The 25,488-nt window shown below is 44.5% G+C and overlaps 1 protein-coding gene across 10 annotated transcripts in view; it reads left to right on the top strand.

Moving 5' to 3' along the window:
• The window catches only part of Dennd1a (DENN domain containing 1A), a 467,485-nt gene that overhangs the window by 409,490 nt on the left and 32,507 nt on the right, over positions 1-25,488 (top strand). For all 10 annotated transcript variants that reach the window (XM_051185345.1, XM_051185350.1, XM_051185346.1 and 7 more), the window contains 3 exons: positions 1,902-1,973; positions 3,281-3,337; positions 11,431-11,562. In XM_051185345.1, the coding sequence (XP_051041302.1) occupies positions 1,902-1,973; positions 3,281-3,337; positions 11,431-11,562 (261 nt within the window). The remainder of the gene's footprint in view (positions 1-1,901; positions 1,974-3,280; positions 3,338-11,430; positions 11,563-25,488) is intronic.

Raw genomic sequence — 25,488 nt, 5'->3', positions numbered from 1 at the left:
CCTATGGAAGAGACTAGGAGACAGTCTGCCTTAATGGGAGAAAATGAGGCAGAAGAAGCTGCCTCCTCTTCAGGCCAAACAAGGCCCATGGAGTGAAGTCTTGTTTTAGAACATTTCCTTCCATGGCAGATGTAATCATGATCAAAGATGTGTCCTCCTTGCCATGCTACAGTGCATTTCACAGAAAGAGCTCCTGGGAAATGAAGAACACATGTCTGGGAGACTTTTCTTCACCCCCTTACTGCTATTGTGAATGATGTCTTGTTGAATTGGGAGCCAGGTGCTCAGGACTCCTGTGGGCTCTAAAGAATTCAAATTTTAGCTGACTTTTCCATGACTTTCTAATTGAGTATGTACTCAAGGCCTACTGTGTGCCAGGGACAGCTGGCCTCTGGAAATCCAGAGAGGGCAGGTCTTGCCCTGGGGGAGCTCCCCATCTTGTTAGGGAGACAGGCACATAAACAGGCAACTCCAGCATAATGTGATAAGTGTTCTCTCCTGCTCTCGGGCCAACTGCAGCTGCTGCCAAGGCAAGTCCTGTGGAAGTGGCTGCAGTTGGCCAGAGTAAGCAGCTCCCCCATGAAAGACAGCCTTTGTTCTTGGATGCCCAAACACTGCACTTGGCACATCAGAAGCAAGCAATAAGGACCTGTTGATTGAGTGATTGATTGATTGAATGATTGATAGATGAAGGGTGTTTCAGTACTCCAAAGGACTCTTTAAACAGGGTTCTGAGTAATTTTGGAAGACAGCATGGAATAGATGAGTGGGTGAAAATTTCCTATTGTCCTACAAACTGTAATGTTTTTCGTTAAAATGCAAAATCTTTAAGGCAAGCAATTACCAAAAGTTGTGCTAAAAGTTACAGTCAGTAATTATTATCATCTATTAAGTGACATATTTGATTAAAGGTCCTCTGGAACATAAACCCCTGGACCCAGCATTCCCAGCTCTGTCCTAGCCACCCTATCTGGTCCCCTTCCCATCCCAGGTCTTGCCCTCCCAGAGCACACCCATAGCTCCTGGCATCTGCACTTCTTCATGTGCTGTTTGCTACTCCCAAGACCACTCATTTCTACTATGTTCCTCATTACATCCATGGCCCAGGTCAAATGTTTTGTGCCCTGAAGATATCCCCAGTCTTCGGGTCTCCAAACTCCCAGTGTAGCTCTCAATATCCAGATGTCATTTGAACTCTGGTATGCCCCTCACCCACACACAAAGCCTAGTAGCCTAAATATATGTCCCCTCCCCCATTGGATCAGGGCCCTTGTAGCCTTCCAACATGTGATTAGAAATGTCCTGTGCTCTTGAGGTCACTTAGCTGCCTCCTAAGCCATGGAAAGTTTCCTACATATCTCCCTCCCATACTCCCCAAAAACAGTAACAAACCATATTGCCAGGGGGTCGTGGTTGATCAGGACCCTGTTTTCTTCCCTAGCTTGAAAGTTAGCTAGATGGTTCAGTTATGAAATATGACTGAACACTATCTATGGTAACTAGAAATTCTTTAAAGAGCTACTGGTGACCATAAGGAAACCCTTGCCTCAGATAGCCTGAACAGGGGCAGGTACTGAGCAGAACATAGCACCTACTGTCTCCTCTTAACTAGTCATCACATGCCTCATGCCTCTTCCCCAGTTCTCTCTCTCTCTCTCTCTCTCTCTCTCTCTCTCTCTCTCTCTCTCTCTCTCTCTCTCACACACACACACACACACACACACACACACAGAGTGTGCCTGCTATAGCCCTAACTGACCCCAACCAGTGACCACCTGGGCCTGCTTCTCTTCTTACATGCTCTGGAAATATTGCCTGGCTCAATGAAAGCGAAGCAGTCTGTGTTGGTACTGGCTCCCTCTCCCTCCAGCCTATATCACTGATTGGCATCTTTATTACAGAAAGGAAGTGGAGCGATTCTGAATACTGTAAAAACAAAAGCTAACCCAGCCATGAAGACTGTCTACAAGTTTGTAAGTACTGGTTGCAGTCTGAAGCCATGGATGGGTTCTTTCGTGCAATCTGACTCTTTTTTGTTTGGTTGGTTTTTGTTTATTTTTTCGAGACAGGGTTTTCAAAACAGGGCTTTCTGTGTATCCCTAGCTGTCCTGGAACTCACTCTGTAGACTATGCTGGCTTCAAACTCAGAGATCTTACTGTCTCTGCCCCACAAGTGCTGAGACTAAAGACATGTACCACTACGCCCAATACAACCTGACTCTTACGTGTATCAATGTGTGTAGATTTCAAAAGTGATCAAAGGGTGGCCATGCCATTTCTTAGCAGTCTCAGTGTTCCGAGAATTGCTTAACATTGCTGTTTTATAACTATGACTATGTGCATGGTGCGAAGACCACCCCCTTATTTCTAACTTCCCCATGTCAGGTTACATGTATAGTTACATACAGGGAGTGTGGAGAGCAGAGGATTGGGGAGGGTCTGTGTTTTATAACCATGACTATGTGCATGGTGAGGAGATGCCCCTCCAAGCTCTATCCTGAATTCTTCACCTTCTCTCTTAGCACAGCTTTATAGAAGGCCATTATGAGACTCTGGCTCATACAGAGTAAGACCAGGAGGTTTTTGGCACTCCACCCCTCACAAGCCTCAAATACTTGCTCTTATGCTTTTTCCTCCTTGGTCATTCAGCCCTGAGCCACAGACATGGGGTAGCTTTGTTTTGTTTACATTTTTAATTGTGTCAGTGCTTCCTGTACTTAAACTCCAGTTGCTGTAGTAGATGGGTGGCTACCAACAAAGTTACACAGGTCAAAACTGACAGAAAATAGAAGTCAGGGTGTCCACCAAAACAAAATTTAGGAAATGGCACTGTAAAAACCTGGCAGTTGCTGTCATGTTTCAACCCTTCAGCCTGGAGAAGAGAGTGATCCTGAGGCCTGCTCTGGTGAGGTACAGTGGGTATTCTGAGTTTTGTGGCAGGCAAAGCTGCTGTTCTTTTACTGGTAGCTGTCACTACACTGCCTCTGCCAAGGTAAATAATTATAGAGAACAGAAGAAAGACCTGGGAAGGAAAAGAAGAAAAAAGTCTCTTCTGTCAAAATGTAAAAATGGAATCTCTGCAGCCCCTTTAAGAGATTTTTTTTTTTAACCTTTTACCTTTGTATTTATTTTCACAGCCATTACATTTTCAACTTGATGATCCCATTTTTCCTTCCTTTTTCTAGTAATCAGAGAAGGTGATTCATGATGGACTGAAATCAAGCATAGACCCTGCTGGAAACAGAAAGGGAATCTTAACTTACATTAATTTCTCATGCAGGCAAAAGATCATGCAAAAATGGGAATAAAAGAGGTGAAAAACCGCTTGAAGCAAAAGGTACTTGAAGTTCTTATTCAAAATGTATAAGCACTGTGTATGAAATGGCGTGGCCACAAAAAAGTAGGATGTGATCAATAGAGGGCTATTTGATACAGTGTTGTTAGCACACTTCAAAATGCATTACCAGATGTCCAAGAGTTTCACTGTTATAAATATTCACAGACAAAAACCTGTCTTCAAGTAACATTAAGACTCTTTGTGGGCTTAAACCCACAAAGGTGATTGAGTTAGGAGTTTCCACTGCAGCTCCACCCACCCACCCCACCAGGCCTGGGGTTTGCAGGTGTCCTCCCCACCACCCCAGAATTACTTCATTCCTGCAACTACCCTCTGCCCCAGGACTGGTCATAACTTAAACCAAAAAACATGTCCAGAGGAAGGACCTCCTTGGTTCCGGCATACACATAGCCCCTACACAAACACACACCGAGTGAGCAGGAAGGGAATGTTGTGGGCCTCACACCACACTACACTGATTAAGAGTAGCCTAAGCTATGTTTAAGGCACATGCAGGCAAACAGGCTCTGTGGTCCATCAGAAAAATTGTATGGAGTCACTGTGGCTGAGATTTCCCCAACATGGGAAGTACAGGAAGGTAACCAAAGCAGGGGGGCAACATGGCCTCCAATGTTAAAGATGGACCAAGCTAGGAGCTGTCACCCCAAATCCAAAGAACAAAGCTGTGAGTGAAGTAATTGCCCAAGGCCACAGTGCATGAGCCCAGCAGAAACAGGATTAGATCTCAGATCTGCTGACCTCCACTGTCAGAATATTTCCATTCTCTGCTGCCCACTGCTTTCCCCAAACAAGTGTTTTCTTTTGCAAAATACATCTGAGATAATTTTCCTCAGACCCCTAAATGTACCACTATCTTGGCAGTTTGTTTTGGTTTTGTTTTTAATTGAAAGTAGCTTTAACTTTATGAAGTCAGAAAAATCCTCATTAACTTGAAATGGGTTGAAGGAATTGATTCTTTTCTTTTAATTGGAAAGTAATTTGCTCTGACTAAGCATTTAAATTCCTAGCTTCACTAACAGTAAATTCTTAACAGCTGAGGTTCTCATCCTGTGATACAAACCCTATAACACAAATCCACACAGCCCCCATGGCAGTCTGTTCACCCTGGCAGACACTGGAAGGTGGGGTTCTGTAGCTGGATGTTATTTGAGTCACTAATCATACTATTTCATCTCCTGTCCCAGTCATGTGAACCTGAATTGGATGTGTCCAGGAGGGGGCTTTCCCTCACCCCAGTGTCTAGACTGTAGGCTGTTATTGGTTAGTATATTTCCTGAAAAAAAGCAAAGGCAGGGTCCCTCCTCGGGTGCCAGAAAAATGGCCTCATGGGTTTCATTGCTTCTGCTGACTGTGGAACCAGGGACTGCCCTTACCAGAGTCTCTTCCCACCACTCCTGTCTTTCTACAGCAGCCAGCAAAAACCAACTCTCTTCATGTGTTTACTTAAAGGCTCCTTTACACAATCTAGATCGTGTTCATTCCACACAACGCACCTTTACCTTCCTTCATTGAATCTAAAGCCAGTTTTTCCCTCCCCTTCCTTTTCCTCAACCCACATCAGTCTTTTCAAGAACAGCTTCAGGAAATAATGTTCTATAGAGAGTGTCAGTGCATCTCAGGTGACACAAATGGTAAAGGCATTTTATAGAAATGTGGTTTGTCACCATTGGACTGTTGACAGATCTATTAGTGCACCCTTTTCAATTTTCACTTTTCCCCCCTTCATTCTTAACAGATTTCCACAGACTTGATATTTTGCAGTTGTTCTTGGAAGAGCTGTTTTGTAATTGAAACCCCAGCATTGTTCAATATATGTAGGCCCCCTTGTCTCTTTTTTCTTGAGCTAATTTAGGATTTGGCTTCCCCTGACCTATCTCGATGTAGTGGAAAATATTTCCTTGGCTTTTTTCTCCCCCTTCCTTTTACTCCCTCCATGCTACATGAAACCTATCTCTGTGGCTCCCTGGATACACCTAACACAGATATCACAAGTTTGGTTTCTGCTCTGAAATTGAAGCAGTTGCCAGCACAGACCCAGTTTCCCAATGTGCTGGGTTGCCACCTGGCCCTCCTCTAACTCTGCATAGCAATGGTGACCTCGTACATATAATCAAGAACCCAAGCTTGCCCTCTTTGCTCTTGCCTTAGGTTTGAATTGCAAATAGAGAATGTGAGGCCGACCTGAAGAGAGGTCACCACAGTGTGTGGAGGGTCCATCTCTAATGCCACTGAGCAGGGCCCCTTTTCCTCCCGTGTTCATTTGTGCTATAGATTTTTCAAAGCCTCTGAAATAGCTTTCAGGGTATCTGTGACCACTGGCAAGTGATTGTTCGTAGATCCTATAGTGTGGCTTTATTCCACATCTGTTCTGCTTCAGCCCAGGGACAAAAAAGAAAGATGGAGAACATATTTCTCTGGATAAACAGAACAAAGTGATCAAGGTCTGCTTTAGCCTGGCCTCCTTTGAAGTCCAACCTGCTCAGAGATAGAAGGAGAAATGACAGGGATTCCAGCCATGGCTTCGTAAGGGGGACAGTGGGACTTCCCTGGGGATATGTCCCTCACTAGGCCTGACCTGTAAAAGAACATCAGCAAGTTACATTCTGCTTCCCTGGTCCAGGTTGTCCAGAGAATGCCACCTTAAGTCTAGTGGCTGCATGTGCTCCCTATTCACCTGTAGAGAGCACTGAGACACACACAGAAGGATGTTGTGTGTGCCCTTAAGGAATGCCTGAATTTTTTTTTTCTTTAGTATCAAAATGCTTTAGCCACATGGGCACATTTCATGGCCATTTGGAAAATGTTTTAGCCAAATAGGCATATTTCATGACCATTTGGAAAGTTTCTAAATCTCTGTTCTTTAAATGACAAATTGAGCTTGCTTAGTTTCTTTGTGCTTGAAAGGAGCAAAGCCACAGTTGGCTTGAGTTTCTAGCCAAACACTTGCAAGCACAGTGAAGGGCATGAGCAAGCATGTCAGGGGGTGGAGAGAACAGGTAGACTTTTACAAAACAGACATTTTCACACCTTGTCACAACTGTCAGCTCCCTGTCTTTAGACACTTTAAAATATGCTGCAGTCTCAATCACTGAGACTCCAAATTTGGCCACTTGTTTGATATCTCTATTCATATTTTAATTTACATTTGCTCTTGTGGGAAGTAGGCTGGGGAAAGACAGGTACAACATAAATCTTAGAGGAAAAAGGTTCTCACACTGGAAATGAGAAGGTGCTGGCCTTGGCTGTACACACCCCACCCCACCCCACCTCCATTGCCTTCTTCTGGGAATGTGGCATTTGGGCTCCTAAGACTAACCAGAAGATTCAGTCTAGTTGTGTAGGATGTTAACTGTGTGGCCCTGTGGGCATTACCAGCCCTCTCTGTTTTCCTCACCCATTAACTAGAGATAACATGTTAACAGTGGTACTTAGTCGCAACTCCCCAAATAAGAGTGCATCCTCTCCATTTCTTTGGCTTTATGCCTAGAACAGACAGTCTGCCTAAACAGCCACATGTACATTCACTGAGAGATAGCTGTTTTGGGACCACCTTCCTTTAAATTGCTTACACAGCCACAAAAGGAATCTTTCCAGAACATGGCTCTGACACAGCTATACTCCTTTGGCTAAAGCCACTCTGTCCTTACTGACCTTAACCTGCCTAGCAGAGAGAGGAGTGCTCTAGCTGTTTTGCAAGTTCTGGGCCCTACTCCCAGCTCCAGGTGTGAATACATGGCCTGGCCCCATTTCCTCTGAAGGCCTTAATGGCCCACTTTGTTCCCCAGCTCACCAGGTCCTCGCTTCATGCCCTGCCTGTCCACTGATACTCATCCATGGAGGAGGGCCGTGTGCTATGCCTGTCCTCTCCACAGAGAGCCAGAGGATAGCTGTCAGGGTTGTTTATCCTGAGAGCTCTTGGGAAGGTGTCAAGGAACAGAATTATCTCTGCCTCCTTTGCTCTGCCTAGCCATGGGGATTGGTGGAGCTCTTCCTGCTCTTAGCCTTGAGGCTCCTGGAAAGAATTTGCTACCCTATGGTAGCCCCTTGAGTCTAGCTCTGTCTTCCTTCTATGTGACCAACCCTTTGTTTCCCTTTTTAAAAATGACATTAAGAAGGTCAAGTTTTGGTGTTTTGTTTTTTTTTTGTTTTTTGTTTTTCTGTTTGCCAACAAAGTGCGTGTTTACTGGGAATTCAACAAGTCAGGAGAGAAATAATGTCCCTTCCATCTGCATTTTCTTGTGGTATGCACCGAACATGTCCCCACCTTCTAAAAATGATTCTTTCATGTGTCCTTGTTTTAAATAGCTCATATATTGCATTGGATGGATTGTATATACACACACTACAAATACAGATGTACACACACACACACACATATATATATACACACACACCACACACACACACATACATATATATATATATACACACACATCACATTGTATACACACACACATATATATATATATACACACTATACATACACCCATGCATCACATTGTACACACACACACACACACACACATATATATACACACCCTATACATACACGCATGTATCACATTGTGTACACACACACACATATATATACACACATGCACACACACAAATATATATATACACACACACTATACATACACGCATGCATCACTTTGTACACACACACACATATACACATATATATGTGTATATATGTATACACACACACACACACACACAATGCATGTATCACATTGTACACACACACATACACCTTAATCAATTCTGTTACTGGACACCTGAGTTACTTTTAGGTTTTTGAAAACATTTCTAGACTTAATGGGCCACACAGTACTCAAATCTTGCAGTATTTCATTTAAACTTCCAATTTGCCTTCCTCTCAGAAGGGTGTCGGGGTGCTCATGTCCCAGTTCTTTAGCTGCTGTCAGCTAGTTCTTGGGCCACAGTTTCTTTAATCAAGGAATACAAAGTTGTTCTGTTGACTCCTATTCAAACAATTAGATGAAAAAGAGGATATTCTCATTGCTGTTCTCATTACTCTCTTGACCCATGCTCTCCCCCCACCCCAAGCTCCCTGTGGCATCCTGGGAGGAAGCTGTTATCCTTACAATGGAGAAAATAGTGAAGAAGCTAAAAGCTCAATGGGAGTCTTGAGAAAGTACAGAAACTCAGACCTCTATGTTCTAACTAAGCAAAATGTGCCTTTCAGATAGACAGGCACATTTACCTTCCAAATGCTAACTCAACAGAGATTTATGGAATAGCTGTGCTAGACTCAAGAAAAACCCAGATCCCAAGGAATGTATGGCATGGTAGATAGCTTAGGACATGCAGCCTGTGACCAGTTTAGCAAGAAGAACAGCCAAGGAGGAAGAAGGAATCATTTCTCATGGCCCAGCATTGCATATACCCCTCAGGTCTAAGATATCTTCCCATTTGAGCTGCTGTTTGAAGCTGATATGATTTAAATGTCACATATTTTAAGTTCTTCCACTTTGTAGCTCTGTGAGATTGAATAGGTTCCTCTGTCTGGATCCTCATGCTTCACCATAAAGAAAAGATAATCCTATTTACTTCATGGCCATCTGGAGAATGAAGTATGAGAATGGAAGTCAATAGTCTAGGAAAGGAGCCACCAGGGTTAGGTGGCTGCCCCCCCCCAACAGGGAAGCATTGTGTCCTTTGCATTGTGAGCTCTCAAAGCCCCCTTATAGCTCATCTCATTTAAACCATCCTCCACAGACCTCTGCCAGACAACTGGGAATCTCCCTGTTGTAAAAACAAAGAAACCTTTGCAGAGTTTGAATGAATCTGAAAGCCTGGGAAAGCTAGTTGATGGAACAGATACAGCTAGAAGACAGTGGATTTTACTTAAAGCTTAAACTAAGACACTTTCCCCCAAAACTATCATGTTTTCTTTTAAAGATAAATATTTTATAGTTTCCTAGTTAATATATTTTCCTACCATGATACCTTGGAGCTCCATTTTTTTTTTCAGTCAAGTGCATATACAGACACACACACACACACACACACGCACGCACGCACGCACGCACGCACGCACGCACACAGGCACACATGGTGTGTGTGTGTAGAAATATCTTTTCCTGGACCAAAACAAAAATTGTTAAGGTTTGGCCTCATTCAACCTGTGTTAATCCTCTAGATGTACCCACACACACCCGAAATGCCCCTCTGCCCTTGTGTTGCTCTCTAAAATGGAAGGAGCCCCTCCCCTACTTTGTTCCATTTGACCCAGGCCTCTTAGGGTAGCCCCTTTCCGAACAATCCATTTCTAATTGGCTGTCGGCCGCCCTTTCATCACTGAGCCTTAGCTTAGCTGAGACTGGTCAATCCAATGTGGGCCACATGACCCAAGCCCGGTTTGTAAGGCCAAAAGATCTACCTACCTGTATCTAACCAAGCAGAGACTCTTCTGGACTGCCTGAAAAGCAGCTAAAACTTTGGGAAAGGAAGCCAGGAGGTTGGTAGTTGATGTGTAACACTGTACATACACATACATGTATACACATGTATAGAAGCTATTTCATTCTAATAGTTTATTGTGTAGCTAATAAAGTTCTAGGCACTTATATTACCTATCCCCTTTCATCCCTAACTCCCATATCCCCATTTACAAAAAGGAAAATGGATTCAAAGCTGTTACCTTTGTTTCCTCATTAAAACATAATTATCCTAAGTAACCACTTTCCCTCTGTCTCATGATTCTCTCAGTTCAGTTGAGAAAGAGTAGCCAGTGATCAGAAGTCTCTTGCATACAGAATTTGAGGAATATTCTGTTGACCAATTATTTCTACAATGGAAAGAATTAGATGTTGTGTAATTCAGGCTGTGAATTATTTTTATATGGCAAAAAATTACTATTTAAATGTTATTTATTTGTACCTTTATTCTCTGACTTGTCCTAAGTAACTTTCTTGACCTCAGTAAAACACATAGTGTTCAAAAAAAAAACAAACAAATAAAAAGAAACTACATAGTGTTCATTGCAGAAGGGGAGTAAATCTATGTTTTGACCAGCTCATACCAGTACTCCCTGACAGCCACTGCCAAAGAAGCCAAGACTGACCTTTTGCACACAGGCAGTTTTCTTATCCTTACCAGTTGACTTCATTCACCAGACACACAAATGAAATGTAAATGTTTACGTTTTAAAAGCTTTCCTTGGCCTTGTAGATACTCTGTAAGTCAGGTAGACCCTTAGATCCTTCCAGAACCACAAGGAGGAGGGAGAAGATAGGAATGTGATTGGTAGCACCATCAGTAAGAACACAGAAAAAGTCTAAACTCACAAATAATCAAGTAATGCAAATTAAAACAACAATGAGGTCTAATTTTTCACCTATTAAATTAGCAATACATTTTTAAAATGATAGAGCTAGCAGGTACTGTGAAACTGATAAAACACCCATTTCAAGGAGTTGGTGTAAATTGGAAAGCAATTTGGTAGAATGAATAAAAAGCTTTAAAATGTGTTTATATGTTTGACCTCATGCTTTCATTCCTAGGAATTTCTACAGAAGCAATAATATGAAAGGAAAGGAAATTTAGAAAAGAAAAATAAAAAACAAACACCTAATAGTTATGGGATGAGTTATTAAATCATTAGATGTCTACTCAATGAAAATATTATTCATCCATTGAAATTATTATTATAATGACTATATAGCACCATGGTGATGCTTATATTCGAGAGAAAAAAAACAGGATATAAAATTATGCATGAGCTGTGATTACAAGTAATTTTTAAATGTCTGCATATAGACAAAGTGAACATGTGAAAATGAAAATAGCCATAGAAGAATATCAAATGAAATAGTTCCCCCCCCCCACTGTGAATTATTATGTTTATAGTTTCATGTGGATAGTTTTGCCTTCTTTGGTGCAGCATTGTCAGAAGGGCAAGTTAGCTTCTATTTCCTTCACTTCTCCCAGGAGTCAGGCTTAGAAAACTTGGAGGGAGTTCTTACCCCATTGGCTAGTGAGGGTGAGGTGATATGACAAGGGGCCAAGACCTCAATGCCAATCCCAGACCTTCCTTCTCCTTGCAGGACATTGCTGAGAATGGTTGTGCCTCCTCTTCAGAAGAGCCACTGCCAAAGACCATGCCATCCCCGCAAGTGGAGGCCAAGGACCCCAGCCTTCGAGAAGACCGGAGACCAATCACAGTGCACTTTGGGCAGGTATGTGCTGTGCACTCCCACGGGACTGTTAGTTTTTGGTTTTGGTTGTATGAGACGCACCCCGGCTCTCCTTCAGTAAAGCAACTCCATGTTCTTCATGTCATCAAGTATTTGACACAAACATACTCTGAAGGTGATTTTTTTCAAAACTGTAGGTGGAGACAGCATGGCACTGGTCATCACTAGCTCCACTGTTAAATGGAGTCATTAAATGTACCTGCTACCTCCCACACTTCCAGGCATTGCATTTAAGGAGCCTATTAGCTAAGCATCTCATTAGAACACTTTGGCATCTCAGGCCTTTCTTTGCACCTTCAAATAAAAGGCAACAAGCAAAGGCTTAAAAAATCAATTAGGAGTTCTTTATTAATGTACTTCCTGAAAATCAATATTCTCAGAGTAAACACCCTTGCTGTAGTTCTAGAAATCCAACTCTGCGCAATTGTGAGCAAGGATCTGAGCGCTTAAAAATTTTTTTATTCATTTGAGTTTATTTCTTTCCTCTGAAGTAATATACTCTTTATAGAAATTGAAATTTTCATCCATTTATTTTCAGCTAAAAAGATGGTGTACCCTTCCTACCTCTCTTCAATCAACTGCTCTAATTATCAAATATAAACATGTTGTGTGTGCTGTCTGTGGTTTGTTTTGGTGCTTTTGGTTTGATTTGGTATCTGACACATAGTTGTAACATGGCTCCCTTAGCAAGGTATGGTTGTAGCAAAAGTTTGCCAGGTTTCTTATTGTTTGTTTGTTTGTTTGTTTTTCTGGTGCTGGGGCTGTAACCAAGGACCTATGCAGTATTTGCTCAGCCAGCACCATTGTACTACTGAGCTTAAATCACCTGACCCTTTAACCATTCCCTAGATGAGGTATGAAAAGCTAGTCTGTATGACCCTTATTTACTGTAAATGGGATTGCTATTTCACCTCAGAAAGGGCCCAGAACCCTGCATTTAAAACATTTCTTGTTTTGAGAGACATTTATCAAGTGCTTAGTGTATATCAGACATTGAGGCTACTTAAAAATAAAGAGAACCAGACCCTGGAGTTGGTTCAGCATATAAAGACATCTGCAGCCAAACCTCACAATTTGAGTTCAGTCCCCAACCACTACATGATAGGGAGAAAACAAACTCTCTTCAATCTGTCCTCTGACCTCCAGTGTGGGCCATTGCATGCACACACCCTATATGTAAGCAAACATACATACAAGAATAAATAAAAGTGTAAACGGAAAAAGAACTAGCAAAGCACTAGCTGACTGAAGCATGAAAATCATTCTTTTCTAGTCAGTCTTTTTGGGTAATGTGTCCACACCTCATTAATTGGGGAGATCTGTCCCATTTCTAATTCTACACTTAAAGGGGCTATTCTAGACACTGGCACTACTGTAAAGCAGAAGTGCAAACCAGCCTACTCTGAGGTCTGCACACTGCTGCCTACACCTTGAAGAGCTGCCTCCTCTGAGGCTTAGGCCCTGTGGTAGCAATCCTTACCCCAGTTCCTGACCATGTTTGCTGAAAGTGCAGCCTAGCATTCCAGAATCAGCTTCCTGCTTTCCTTTGTCCTCATTCCTGCACATTCCAACCTGCCCATGAAAGGAGCCCTCCATGGAGTTGGGAGCCCATTACAGAGAAAGAGGGGGCGGGGGAGAGGGATTTCATGGTGTTAAACATTCCATTTTCAAAACACACACAAAAAAGGAGGCCTATTTGAAATAGAGAGACCTTCTTTCCATTTCAGCAAGAAATAGAGAGAGGCTTTAATGTCATTTCCAGCTAAATGCAGAATAAGAGTGTGTGTGTTCACACGGGAGGGAGATAAACAATTAAAAAAAATCACCCCAAACTCTGTTGAAATAAGAGCTGTCTGTGCATTCACAGATCTGCAAACTGGAGAGGATGAAAGTGGCTTTCCCCGTTTGTCACTTCCCTCACGTGGCTGCCAGCATTATGCAAGTATACAGGAAGGCAGGAATTTTTTTTTTTTTTGTTAATGCATGCATGCGGATTAAGGTCAAGCCCCTAGTATCAGCCATGCAGCAGGCTCTCCCTTCCAGCTGCAGCCACAGAGCCTACCCACAGCCTCGAGATGCCTTAATTGAGACGTGCTGTCAAAGTGACAAACACATTTGCATACAGTCTACACTCTATTTATTTTCTCTGGAAAGGTCTACAGTCTGCTGTTGGTTGAACATTCTTAATCAGTTTGCTGTAAGTGAACTGCCAGCTAGCTCACTTGTGCCAGCCCCTTCTTCATTAGGTGACAGATTAGCTGGGGTGGGGGTGGGAGGCAGAGAAACCACAGGCACCCCTCCCCCCCCCCCTTTTTTTTTTAACTCTTTCCAGCTTTGCCCCTTGGTGGGTTGTTCTTCAGTCCTTCCTTAGAGCCTTCTTTGATGGGCCAGTGGTCACAAGAGTACAATTCCTTCTGACTAGCCAGAAAGAACTTTAAGGCTTTTTCCAGTTTTAAAATGTTTGCTATATTCTTCTGTATTTTCTTTACTTGGTGTTGTTCTCTAAACAGTTTGAACCTGATGTGTACTCAAATTGTAGCCTCATTCATAGCATCTGTGAAGTCACAGTTTTGTTTTTCTAATCTATAACAAGGTTTAAATGTCTGTAATATAAGAGAATGTAAATTCTCTTCTTAGGGGTAGAGGAACAGACCTCACAATATCTTCTATAAAGGAAGGGACCGTTGGCCTTGTTTTGTGGGTCAAGAGTTGGAATACCTGATCAAATACCTGAAAGGACCTGCCTAGGCTGCATCCCCAGTGTGGGGATGCTCCAGACAGTCTGACTCAAACCCAGCCGGATGGTACCTGCTAACCTCCTCTAACTATCCTCAGCCTGGGCTCACATTCCTGTGGGTCTTTTTCCCACCTTAGCTGGGTAATACATGTCTATAATCTTGGGTTTTAAGAAGCTAAAACAGAAACAGCACAAATTTGAAGCCAGTCTGGGATACATCTGACACTCTGTGTCAAAAATAAATAAGGTGAAAAAAAATAAAACAAGCAAAAAGTTCACTTAGCTGGGCTGTGAGATTCAGAGCTGTTGAAATGGCTACATTAACCCTTCTACCTTACAACACTAGTGCTAGTACTTAGGCAGGACAGCCCCATAGACACATCCTACAGGGTGACAAGAGGTTCTGTGGTGCAGTAGCCGGCAAGAGAGGAACTCAAGGCCAAGAGTGGCTACTGTCAGGGAGAAAAGATAGGTTCTTATCCATTGTTCTCTTCAAGGCTGGGACTAGGTCTTTATTTACACAAAGGCAACTAGCCTCTACCCATTGTAGGATGTAATGAAGGAGACAGGCCTATAATGAAGAGAGAGTGAGAGTGTGTGTGTAGGTAGGTGAGTCAGCAAACCACTTACAGAAATCAGTTCTCACCTTCTACCATGTGAGTCCTGGCAATCAAACAAGCACCTTTATACACTGAACCATCTTGGCAGCTCCTAAAATGCAAATCTTTTAAATAAAGACTAAAGCTAGGCAGGATGTTGTACCCCTGTAATCCCAGCACTTAGAGAGCTAGAGGCAGGATGATTGGGAGTTCAAGTCCAGCCTGGGCTACATGGGTGCTGATTCAAAAGAAATAAAGAGCTGGGTGGTAGTGGCCCACACCTTTAATCCCAGAACTCAAAAGGCAGGTGGATCTCTGTTAGTTCGAGGCCAGTCTAGTCTACAGAGCAAGCTCTAAGACAACCAGGACTACATGGAGAAACCCTGGCTCAAAAAAAAAAAAAAAAAAAAGAGTAAAGGGAGAATATTACTTAAGTCCTGAGGCCAAAACGTTGCTAAAACGTTGGTTGCTTCAGAGTTGAAAGTTACTCCTCACAGCTAAGCTAAGTAGACAGTGGCAGAAGTGCCCAAAAGCACCAAGCAAGGAGGAGCTATGGTCCTGAAAGATAGGATAGGGTATGCCTGTTCCCTTCCCAGACCCCCAAGGAAGTTCTTCTCCTGAGGCAGGGGTGAGAAGGCAGAGAAGACTGGCTCTTCTGGAATGGGGAATAGTAATTCCTTCCTGTCCCTGGCTTTGGAAGGAGAGAGGAAGCGGGGTCCTCCCTGGCAGAATAGGAGCATTACCATGCTATGAGCCCTCTCCCTTGGCAGAAGGAGTCAGAAGAGGTGGCATCTTACACACACCTCCTATAGAAACTTCTCCCTGCATCTAGTCCAAAAGGCCAAGCCACTGGGTACTTTGGATATCTCTGCTCATTAAAATGAGTCATAAACATTTGAACAAAGGATTCTGAGCTTTTTCAATGTAAAGTTTAAGAAGCTGATTTGGAGCTAGAGTGACAGCTCAGTGCTTAAAAGCACTGGCTGCTTTTCTAAAGGACCTGAGTTCAATTCCCAGCACCCATACAGGAGCTCACAACCATCTGTACCATCTGTTCAGGGGATCCAACTCCCATTTCTGAACTCCACAGGCACCAGGCATATACATGGTGCATAGACATACATGCAAGCAAAATGCCCATACATATAAAATAATTTAAATTTTGTTTTGTTTTGTTTGAGGCAGGGTCTCTGTATGTAGTACTGGTTATCCTGGAGCTTGCCTGCTACATAGACCAAGCAGGCCTTGAACTCACTGAGGATCCTCCTGCCTCTGCCTGGGATCAAAGACATGGGCCACCATGCTCAACACTTAAGAAACATTTTTTAAAAGCTATTTAAGCCAGAATTCCAATCAAGCACCATGATAGTGATCTGGTGAACTGTGAAAGAGGTTTGGACTACATCCCAACACCAGCTCTGGGAATATGGCCATAAGCATGAGCCTCTTCTTTAGTGTCAGTCTCATGCAGAGCTGAAAACACTATCCAGCCAGCAAATGCTCCCAGCATCCTTGGCTTTGAGTATTCTGAGAAGTTCCTTCTGCCCACTGGGCTTGGAAGTCATACATCACTCCCTGCAATTGAGCCATTCCTCACATACCTCCAGAGGTGTCCCATGTTCTCCTGAGACCTCAGACACCTAATTTGAACATACACTTCCTGCCAGACTCCTTCTACATGTTCATCTCCCATCTCAGAACATGATTGACACCCCCCCCCTAAACACTGCTCAGTCCCCTCCTCTCCATTACCTCTCACAGCCCTGACAACAGGCCAAATGACCACTCAAGTACACCATGTCTCCTGATAGACACTCCAATTCCAATACCCACATGACCTTGCAGACAGTTCTTCCCTGCTCCTAGTCTCCCCTTAATGATTCTATCTTCCCCCTTGACCTGACTCAGGAGGTCCTTCCCCTGTGTGTTCAAACCCAGAGCAGGTCCCTTTGTAAACTTCCTGGCTCTTGTAGAAAGAGGTGGTTATTATTTTCTGCACTCTGCCCCAGGACTCTGAACACCATTCTCTCATACAGCCTTGTGATCATTTCTTTAATTCCTCTCTCTTCCCCATGAGAATATGAGCCTCTCAAAAGTCCAGTCTTCAGCAGGACCTGCCTGGCATGAATGGAACTAGCAGTTTGTAAACATGCAGAGGATTTATTATTGCTGTAGATTGTTTAAACTGAACTGTAGTTAATTGACTATTGTTTGGCTTCTTGCTATGTATACAGAAAATTATTTGGTTTCATTTTAGTTGCTATACTTATAATTTTGTTCATTTGAAGAAACAATATTCCATTAGCACTCAAAAACTATTAAGTTCCCTTCCCATAAATAGGGGTTTGCTTCCAAATTGAGGTGACTTTGAGTGACTTTGACTTGGATCCTGTCACATTTGTTTGTATCTTTATGAGGGCCTACATCAATCATAGATGCCATGTAGAGGAAGTAGAGGACAAATCAAAAAACTGAGACACCCTTTCTCTGCACCCCAAAGCCACATGGAACTGTATGAGAGAGGGAGGGGAGAGCCATCAGAGGGAGAGGTCCTCATCTCTGAGTTACATGGAATACCAACTACAGGTATCAGGTGGTGGTCCCAGCACTTGGGAGACTAGGGCAGAAAGGCCACCACACATTTGAAGCCAGTCTAGGACACATAGGAAGACTGTCTCAAAAACTACATATTTGGAGGTTGGAGGGTAGCTCAGTTGCTTCAGTGCAATGACAATGACCCAGATTTGATCCCCAAAATCCTTGTAAAAAGCTAGTAAGACCATAAGACCAGGGCTGGGTGGAACCCATTCGTGTAGACCCCTTGGACTTCCTGGCCAGCCAGTCTAGCCAAAACTCCCAACCCCACTTTCACTGAGAGACCTTGTCGCAAAAAACAAGGTGAAGAGTAGTTGAGGAAGATGCCAGACATCTGATCTCTGGTCTCTGACCTCCACATATGCACAGGCAGGTATACACTCCTACACATATGCATGTATATGTACTACACATACAGGCTCCAATGAATCATTCAGTCAATCTTAACAATGAAGAAAGCTCAGATTGTGGAAAGTCAGTAGATTTCTGTTGCAACAAGCAGTGTTGCCTCCTTGCCGAGCACTCCTCTTATTTCTGTAGCTAGAAGTACTAGAGAGTTTAGCAGTGTGGGCAGAGCTCCTAGTGTACTATGGAAACGGTCATTAAAACTGCCTCAGAATAGCACTAGTTCCATTCAGTCCAGGTGAGGGATGGATACAGAAGGTTAATGTGACAGTCCATCTCCCCCAACACCACCCTCCTCTTGGGGCATGTGGCAGATTGTACCTATCTTATACACTGGACACCTGGCTGGCCCAAGAACAGCTGAGGGAGAAGGATAGCACTGAGACTCTCACTATCTGCCTGGTACCTTGCTGAGCTGAAGCCTCTGTTCTCACCTTAGTTCCCATATGATGCACCAGGCCATCTTGTTGGGGAGGGGGTCTCAACGTTTGTCCTCTTGCTAAGAACAGGATGGGCATGGAGATAGTGAGGACTTGCCCAAGAATATGCAGCTCAGAGGAGAAGTAAGAGTTCGTTTCAGGCAGTTCATGTTGTGCCCTGAAGCTTGGATCTTCCCCAGCTCTGCTGAGAACATGTCTTCCTGGGTACATACTGTTAATCTGGTGCAGAAACTGGGCTGGTGGCCCAGGATCTCAGGATACTGGACCACACTAAGGCTTTGTTTCTGGCTACCTTCCAGACCTTAGGCCATCCTTAACATTTCTGTGTCTCAGCTGGTGCCAAGACAAGTGTACTGGTATCCTGCACCTGGTGGAGATACCATGAGCCAGATCCACCATTAATCACAAAATCATGCTGGGCACTTGGCTGGTATGTGAGAGGGAGGGGAACACAGGAGAACTGTCTGGATATATGCTTGAGTTGGTTGATATTGGCCAGGTCAGGTCCAGCTCTGAAGATCAAGGAAGGCATATATTAGGAATTTATATTAATTGGGATATATGGACTCACAAGGTACATAAAATCCAAAAAAAGAAATTGTTAGTTCATGTCATCTGCGATTATGGTCCAATTCTGGTATCAAATCAGGTTATCCAGATCTTTCCCCATTTTTTCAAGTGCCATTCTCAGCAGGCTCTCCTATGCAGTGGCAAGATAACTTACCATTGCTGACCACACCCTTCTAGGTATAAGATCAGCATAAAAAGAAGTAACTTCCACACAAGGTGTGATCTTGACTGACTGAACCAGCTTGGATTCTATGCCCATCTCCTAGGCAGTCATCATGGCTGAATGTCCCCTGTGTGTGCCAAGGATGAATCCCATGAATTCATATACCTAAGATATGAAGGAGGGGTAGTTCCTGTAAGGGAGCTGGAAGGCTGGGAGGAGGACAAGATCACACTAACAATGTTCTGGGAGCCCAACAGGAAATTGTCCTTCCCTCCTGTCCTGTTCTAGAGAAGAGTTTGTACCAGACCTGAGAGAGCCTATGGAACAGCAAATTTTAAAAAAGGAGGTGGGGGTTGCTGGTGCACACCTTTAAACCCAGCACTCAGGAGGCAAAGGAAGATGGATCTCAGTGAGTTCAGGGCCATCCTGGTCTACAGAGTAAGTTCCAGAACAGCCAAGGCTACACAGAAACCATCTCAACACACACACACACACACACACACACACACACACACACACACACACACACACACACACAAGTGGGAAGAGGACAGATATGTCAGTATGTGCCAGGGATGTTAGAACTGGGTGTTCCAGGTGAAAGGAATGGACATGTTTCTTGGGATGGACAGTGGCAGGGTCAGCAGCAGTCCATATCCAGGAGTGAGGGAAAAGGCCAAGAATCTAGGTCACAGATCAGAAAGTACCACTGATAGCTCCTCTGTGCCACATCTGTGAAAGCAGGCATGGCAATGACTTGGTCCCTTTCTTCACGGAGCCCCCAGTCCTGTAGCTGCTGGTTAAAGTCACCAAGCTAAGAGGCATCTCCAAGTCCTTTGCATTTAAACCCCAACTTGCTTGGTCTCACCCTTGTTTCCCTACCCAGTCCACAGTTGGACCCATCACTTCCTCAGAGTCAACTGAGCATGTCACTACAAGCTAGATGCAGTGTTCAACAACCTTCTCATTCTAGACAAGATTCTTTAACCTAAGATCACTGGGAGCAGCTTCTTCCAGCTGTGTCTTAGATATATGCAGAAGGCTCCAAGCTGGAGAAAATACATTTGGCTGCTGTTAGGCCTTCCTTTCTAGGATGGGCAGTTGACTTCATGTGAAGTCCTAGACTCCCTACCCCTACCACTTGCCTCCTGCAGTGCTCACTAGAGAACTCTTACCTTTTAAACTGTTGCATTAAGCCAGAGTGTGACCTTCAGCAAAGTCCAACTCAAAATACAAGGGAATAGAATTTGAGAAGCCTGACTGAAACCCTTGTTCTAACCAGAAGGTCTGGGTGGGCTTTGTGCCTGGAAACTGTGTTTTGTCCTCCCTTCCTATAGATGGTGCCCTTCCAAGCTGCTGACCTTCTGACATCACCTGATGGAGAGAGAGAGAGCCCTGGGGTTGATATACATTCCACATCTTCTAGTGTCACTTTCTTTTAGTTTTATGTGTATGTATGTGTGCCTGAGTATATGTGTGTGCACCATGTACATGCAGGAGCCCACAGAGATCAGAGGAGGGTGTTGAATACCCTGAAACTTGAGTTGTAGGCAGTTGTGAGCTGCCTTGTGGGTACTAGGAACCAAACCTGGGTCCTCAGCAAGAGCAATAAGAATTTAACTGCTAACTCTCTCCAGTCCCTCCAGATATTTATATCTAACTTGTTTCTGTTTCAGAGTGACTTACTCTGCCCTTGGACTTCTAAAATCTGCCCCTCCCTAGTTCAACCAAGGTGTCAATCCATCCCCCTCTACATCCCAGGGGACATTAGAAAGCATTATAGTACTAACATAAGCCCTTGAGAATGTGCTCCCAAGCCCCACTCTAGAGTCCCTGTATAATCAGAATAGCACACCAGACTTTCAAGGTCCAGCGGTACTCATACTTCTAGCCAGTTCCTGCCTGCCCTGTAAGACCCTGCACTGAGCCCTTTCTTCTCTCTAGCCCTGGAGACCTTGCATTCATTTATTTACCAGCTCTTTATGAACATCGGCTTCAGGTCAAAACTCCAGGCTGGATGGCGGGAGAACCCCCATCTGAATCAGCCTCTGCCATCTCTACCACCAGGAACACATTTCCTCTTCTGCTGTACCCAACAGAGCTCCCATAGCCTTCCAAAGTACCCCTACTCCCTCAAGTCCTACCTGGTGCTTCCTGGCCACTCTGAGCCAACTCTGTCCTTACTAGCTGCTTCCTGGTAGTAACTTGGTAAGGGGTAGTGTTGGCTTTATGGTTAACCCTGGTACCTTAAAGGGTCTGGCACAGACAAGCTCCCATGAAAATTTGGGGGGAGGGAGTGACCTGGAGGTTAGTGAGGAAAAGGAGTTGAAGGCCTGCCTGCCTTGTACCTTGAGCAAGTCCTATCCATTCAGTAGATAAGGAGCTAAGAACACGAGTAGTTGTTCTATGATATCAGTGCCCATATACCCAGTGTATGGAGCAGTGTCCACAAGCCTAATCCTCTCTCCACTGGGTGACAGGAAGGTATCTTTGCCAAGACACTGATCCATCATTCTTTAAGGGTCTGTGTCAAAATTGCTCCAAGTCCAGCTACCTGTCAGAAAGATATTGAAACCAGAATAGGAGTAAGAAATCTAATTCAATGAGACCAAAGGAGGCATTTTCTCAGATTAGAATCCTCAGGGCCACATGTGGGAAGTTTATACCAGTATGGAAGAGGAAATAAAACATAAACTATAAGAGAGTCAACTCAGTACCTTTGGTTAGACAGGAAGTTCTGCCCAGTGACCACAGCGTGTGCCCAATCCATCCCTGATCTGGGCACTGCCTACGGCTAGGGAAATTATTAACCTGCCCATGCTCTTGAGAAGAGAGTCACAGGACCAACCAAGAGATGTAGATAAGAAGGAATCACATGCACTGAGTAGATTCTCATGATAGTGTGGATCTGCTCTGCTGGGACATGCGTCTCCAAGCCTGATGTCACTTAACCTTCTCAGCACTTCTGCAAAATAGATGCAAGTGCTTTTCCTAGAGAGATCAAACAACCTGATCAAGTAGTAACTGGTGAGGCAAGGAGACAAAACTAGGCCTACACATCCAGTGCCAGTACCTGGACTCTCCTCACCTCTCCCCAAGCCCTCTTCAACTCCACCTGTTTCCCAGGCATGGTTGACTCTGTAGGTCAAGGTCACTTTGCTGCATTTCTCCCTTTCCTGCCTTAGACTCATGCCTGCTGCCTTGACTTGGGACATTACTTTGTCACAGCACTAGTTGCTTTAATGCAGGGGTTGACCTGCATTAAATGACTGAATGACCACCAGGTGCCTGGTAGTTTGCTCAGCAGAAACTCAGGTATTCTCATTCCCTCTTCCCCACCTGGCAGAACTGGGGGTACCAGAAATTTCCTGTATCCAAGGTTGCATGTCAGCCTTCTGCACTCATCACTCCTGTCATATGAACAGACAATCTGAGGCCTTGGTCTTCCTGCCAATACAACATTGACTCTTTTGGGACCTCATGAACTCACTCCTTCATTCATCTGATGCAAGTGAGGCATTTGCAGGGGCCAGAGCCCCTGAATCCCAGAGAAGGAGATGTTTCCTGCCTCCTTGGCACTAGGTGGCTGGGAGAGGCAGTCTACAAAGACTACAGAGAGGAAATGTTGATGGGCACAAGTTCAGGGAGTAGAGAACAGAGCAGGCATCTTAGAGGAGGGAATGTTCCAACTGGATTTGGAGAGACTCCCCATAATACTCACCATGTATTGAATAGAACCAGAGTAGGAATGAGTTCCAAACAGAAGACTGAGACTTCAGGGAAATAGGGGCCAACATGGGCATCAGACACCAGCTGGCAAGAGCTGGGCAGTGGCCAAGCCTTGGAGAAGCTTAAATTACACTCTATTAATGACTTGGAACCAGGAACAGGTTGTATTCAGAGGACTAGCTACTGGGACCTGGACAGCTGGGCAAACATAGGGAAGTTAGAATGACCATTAACATTATTACTGGTATTTGAGGTGAGAGCTGGGGGAGCTCAACCAAGGACACTGATTACATTAGTGAGGATGAGGAGACTCACAGGCCAGAGAACAGCAGGCAGCTAAATGACTTCCATGGGAGCTGCTGGAGTTTGAGGTAGAGTGACACAAAGCTAGACAAGGGCTGCATTTCTCTTCAACACCTTCAGCTGAGGTTTGCAGTACAGCCTGTGACAGAGGGAGTATCCACTGGGCTATGCAGTCAGTGATTACCTCCTTTGCAGCCCAGGGCAGAGGCCCAACCTAAAGCTACAGTGCCTCCTTCAGTGTAATGGGTATGTAGCTTTCCTGTTCTTACAGCCCTGTTTGTTCTCCCAGTCATGTCCCTTTTCATCCAACTCCCCATGGCTTCCTCCTTACATCCCAGGCTATGGACTATTATGGTCTCCCTCCTTGGATGACCAGCTCTTCGCCATCTGCTAAACCAACTTTATAAACATGCCTTTAAAAATGTAAGCCCATGCTGCTGGGTAAAGAACATGGTTTGTTTCAAGCCAGCCACTGGCCATTTTTGCAAGCCCATAGGAACCACACAGGGTAGGTTGTTGGGCCTTTTATGCCAAGAAGACCATAAATACATAGCACTATGTCTTGGTGCATCAGGGCTGGAGTATGGAAATAGAGATACTGTATAAATAATGCATATACAAAATAAATGCACCAGTACATTAGTGTACAGCCATAACCAAATTACCTAGCTAACAGTTGCAGGAGCTGCAAGGAGTTGCCAGGTGACTGGCTTCCATCCATCAGCATGCATCAGCATTAGAAATAATCACTGAAGGGAAGGAGGGTCCTCCTGCCTAGTGACCTTAAGGTCTTTGGGTTGAGGCAACTGGTGAGACACACAGCCTCTCTGCCAAGGTGTGACCCCTACTGTGGCCATGTGTTCCTGCAAATGTCTTGAGGTCTGCTGCCAAGCTGAAGGCTGATTAGCACCAAGTTGCAGGATGTAATGGGTTGCACCTCCAGGATGGTGGCTGGCTGGATCAAAGGATTTTCAAATTATGCAGATTCACTTAAGGCTTGCCAAGGGATCCAGTGAGCTGACTTCCTGGATGACTCTTCTATAGAACCCTGTAAGTTTCAGGCCCCCCCCACCACCACCACCACCATGAAGGTAGGGCTGGATTTTCAGAGACTGTGTCCATTTCTGCCACCCCACTCTGAGCTCTGAGCCCCACTGGACATCTGGCTCCTACATCTGGAGCTCAGAAGAAGTAGCTAACAGAATGGCCACTGGAATGGGCACCCCTCCCCTTGGTTGTAATGGCACAATGCTGGATTTCAGTATTTTAAATGAAAAATATATGCAGTTAGCTGTGCGCTGACAATGTCCTTGAGGATTTGACAGTGAGATTTTCCAGCAGTTGGTCTTCGTTAGGATCCTGGCGGTGTTTAATAAGGCAGTCGAACTGCTGGCACCTCGGGTTCCTGTTTGTTCTCCGAGGGCTCAGGGGCTGCTGCGGTAAGCACATCGACCAGAGCTGATCATTACAAGGGCGTACGCCACTATGAATAAAAATGTCACACGTTTTCCCATCTCACAGCGGTACAAAATGTCAGTCCTGTCAAACACACATTGCAGGGAGCTGTGTGCAGTCCGTACAAATTGGAAAGCTGCATATTCCCCCAGCCTTCTGATATTCTTCATTTGAAGCTAAAGAAAAACAGTTGTTAACCTATTAGCTGGGATTTTAAACTCTGCCGAGGCACTGGATGGTAGACTTTGACACAGGAATGTATTCCAGGGTCCAGGAATCTCAAACCAAGTTCTCCATCCATTTGTTCCTGGAAATGGAGAAGGGGGTGGGGGTGGGGAAGACCCACTCCCCACTCCCTCTGTCTAGCAAACCCAACTATCTTTCTTTAACAGACATACTGGGGAAATTTTGGGATGTTTCACATCTAACCTTCGTAATACTACAATGTCTACATTCCACAAAAAAGTGGGGGGGGTCTTGCTTTGGGGACTAGCCCTAGGGCTCAGCCTGGCAGGTTAGGGTACTTGATCAGAAGCAAGCCAGGAATGTTACTAGTGTTGAGGAGAGTGTAACCTGAATGGTGGTGGAGATAACCGTTTAGTTCAGGTACCTGAAAGAATCTGATACTGGGGACTCACATTCATTCTGCTCATACCATATACCAGGCATGTACCTGGAACCAGAAGAAGCAAAATCTCTCAGATGGGTGGCTGAGGACTGATCTAGGACCAGTGTGTGCTGGGAAGGACAGAGGCATGTGAAAGAGAGGTGCTTTGAGGGATGGCAAAAGAGGGCTGATTGTGATGGGATAAGAGGTGAGGCCATGGGGGCAAGGCCTGGGTGTTGACAGCCTGCTCAGCACAGGGATGTTCTCTTGGGCTGGAAAGTGAGAGGCTATGGCATATTCCTATC

This window comes from Phodopus roborovskii, unplaced genomic scaffold (genome assembly GCF_943737965.1).
Source record: "Phodopus roborovskii unplaced genomic scaffold, PHOROB, whole genome shotgun sequence".
NCBI classification, from domain to species: Eukaryota; Metazoa; Chordata; class Mammalia; order Rodentia; family Cricetidae; genus Phodopus; species Phodopus roborovskii.
The sequence above is the reverse complement of the archived record's forward strand: the minus strand, read 5'-3'. Positions and strand labels throughout refer to the sequence as shown.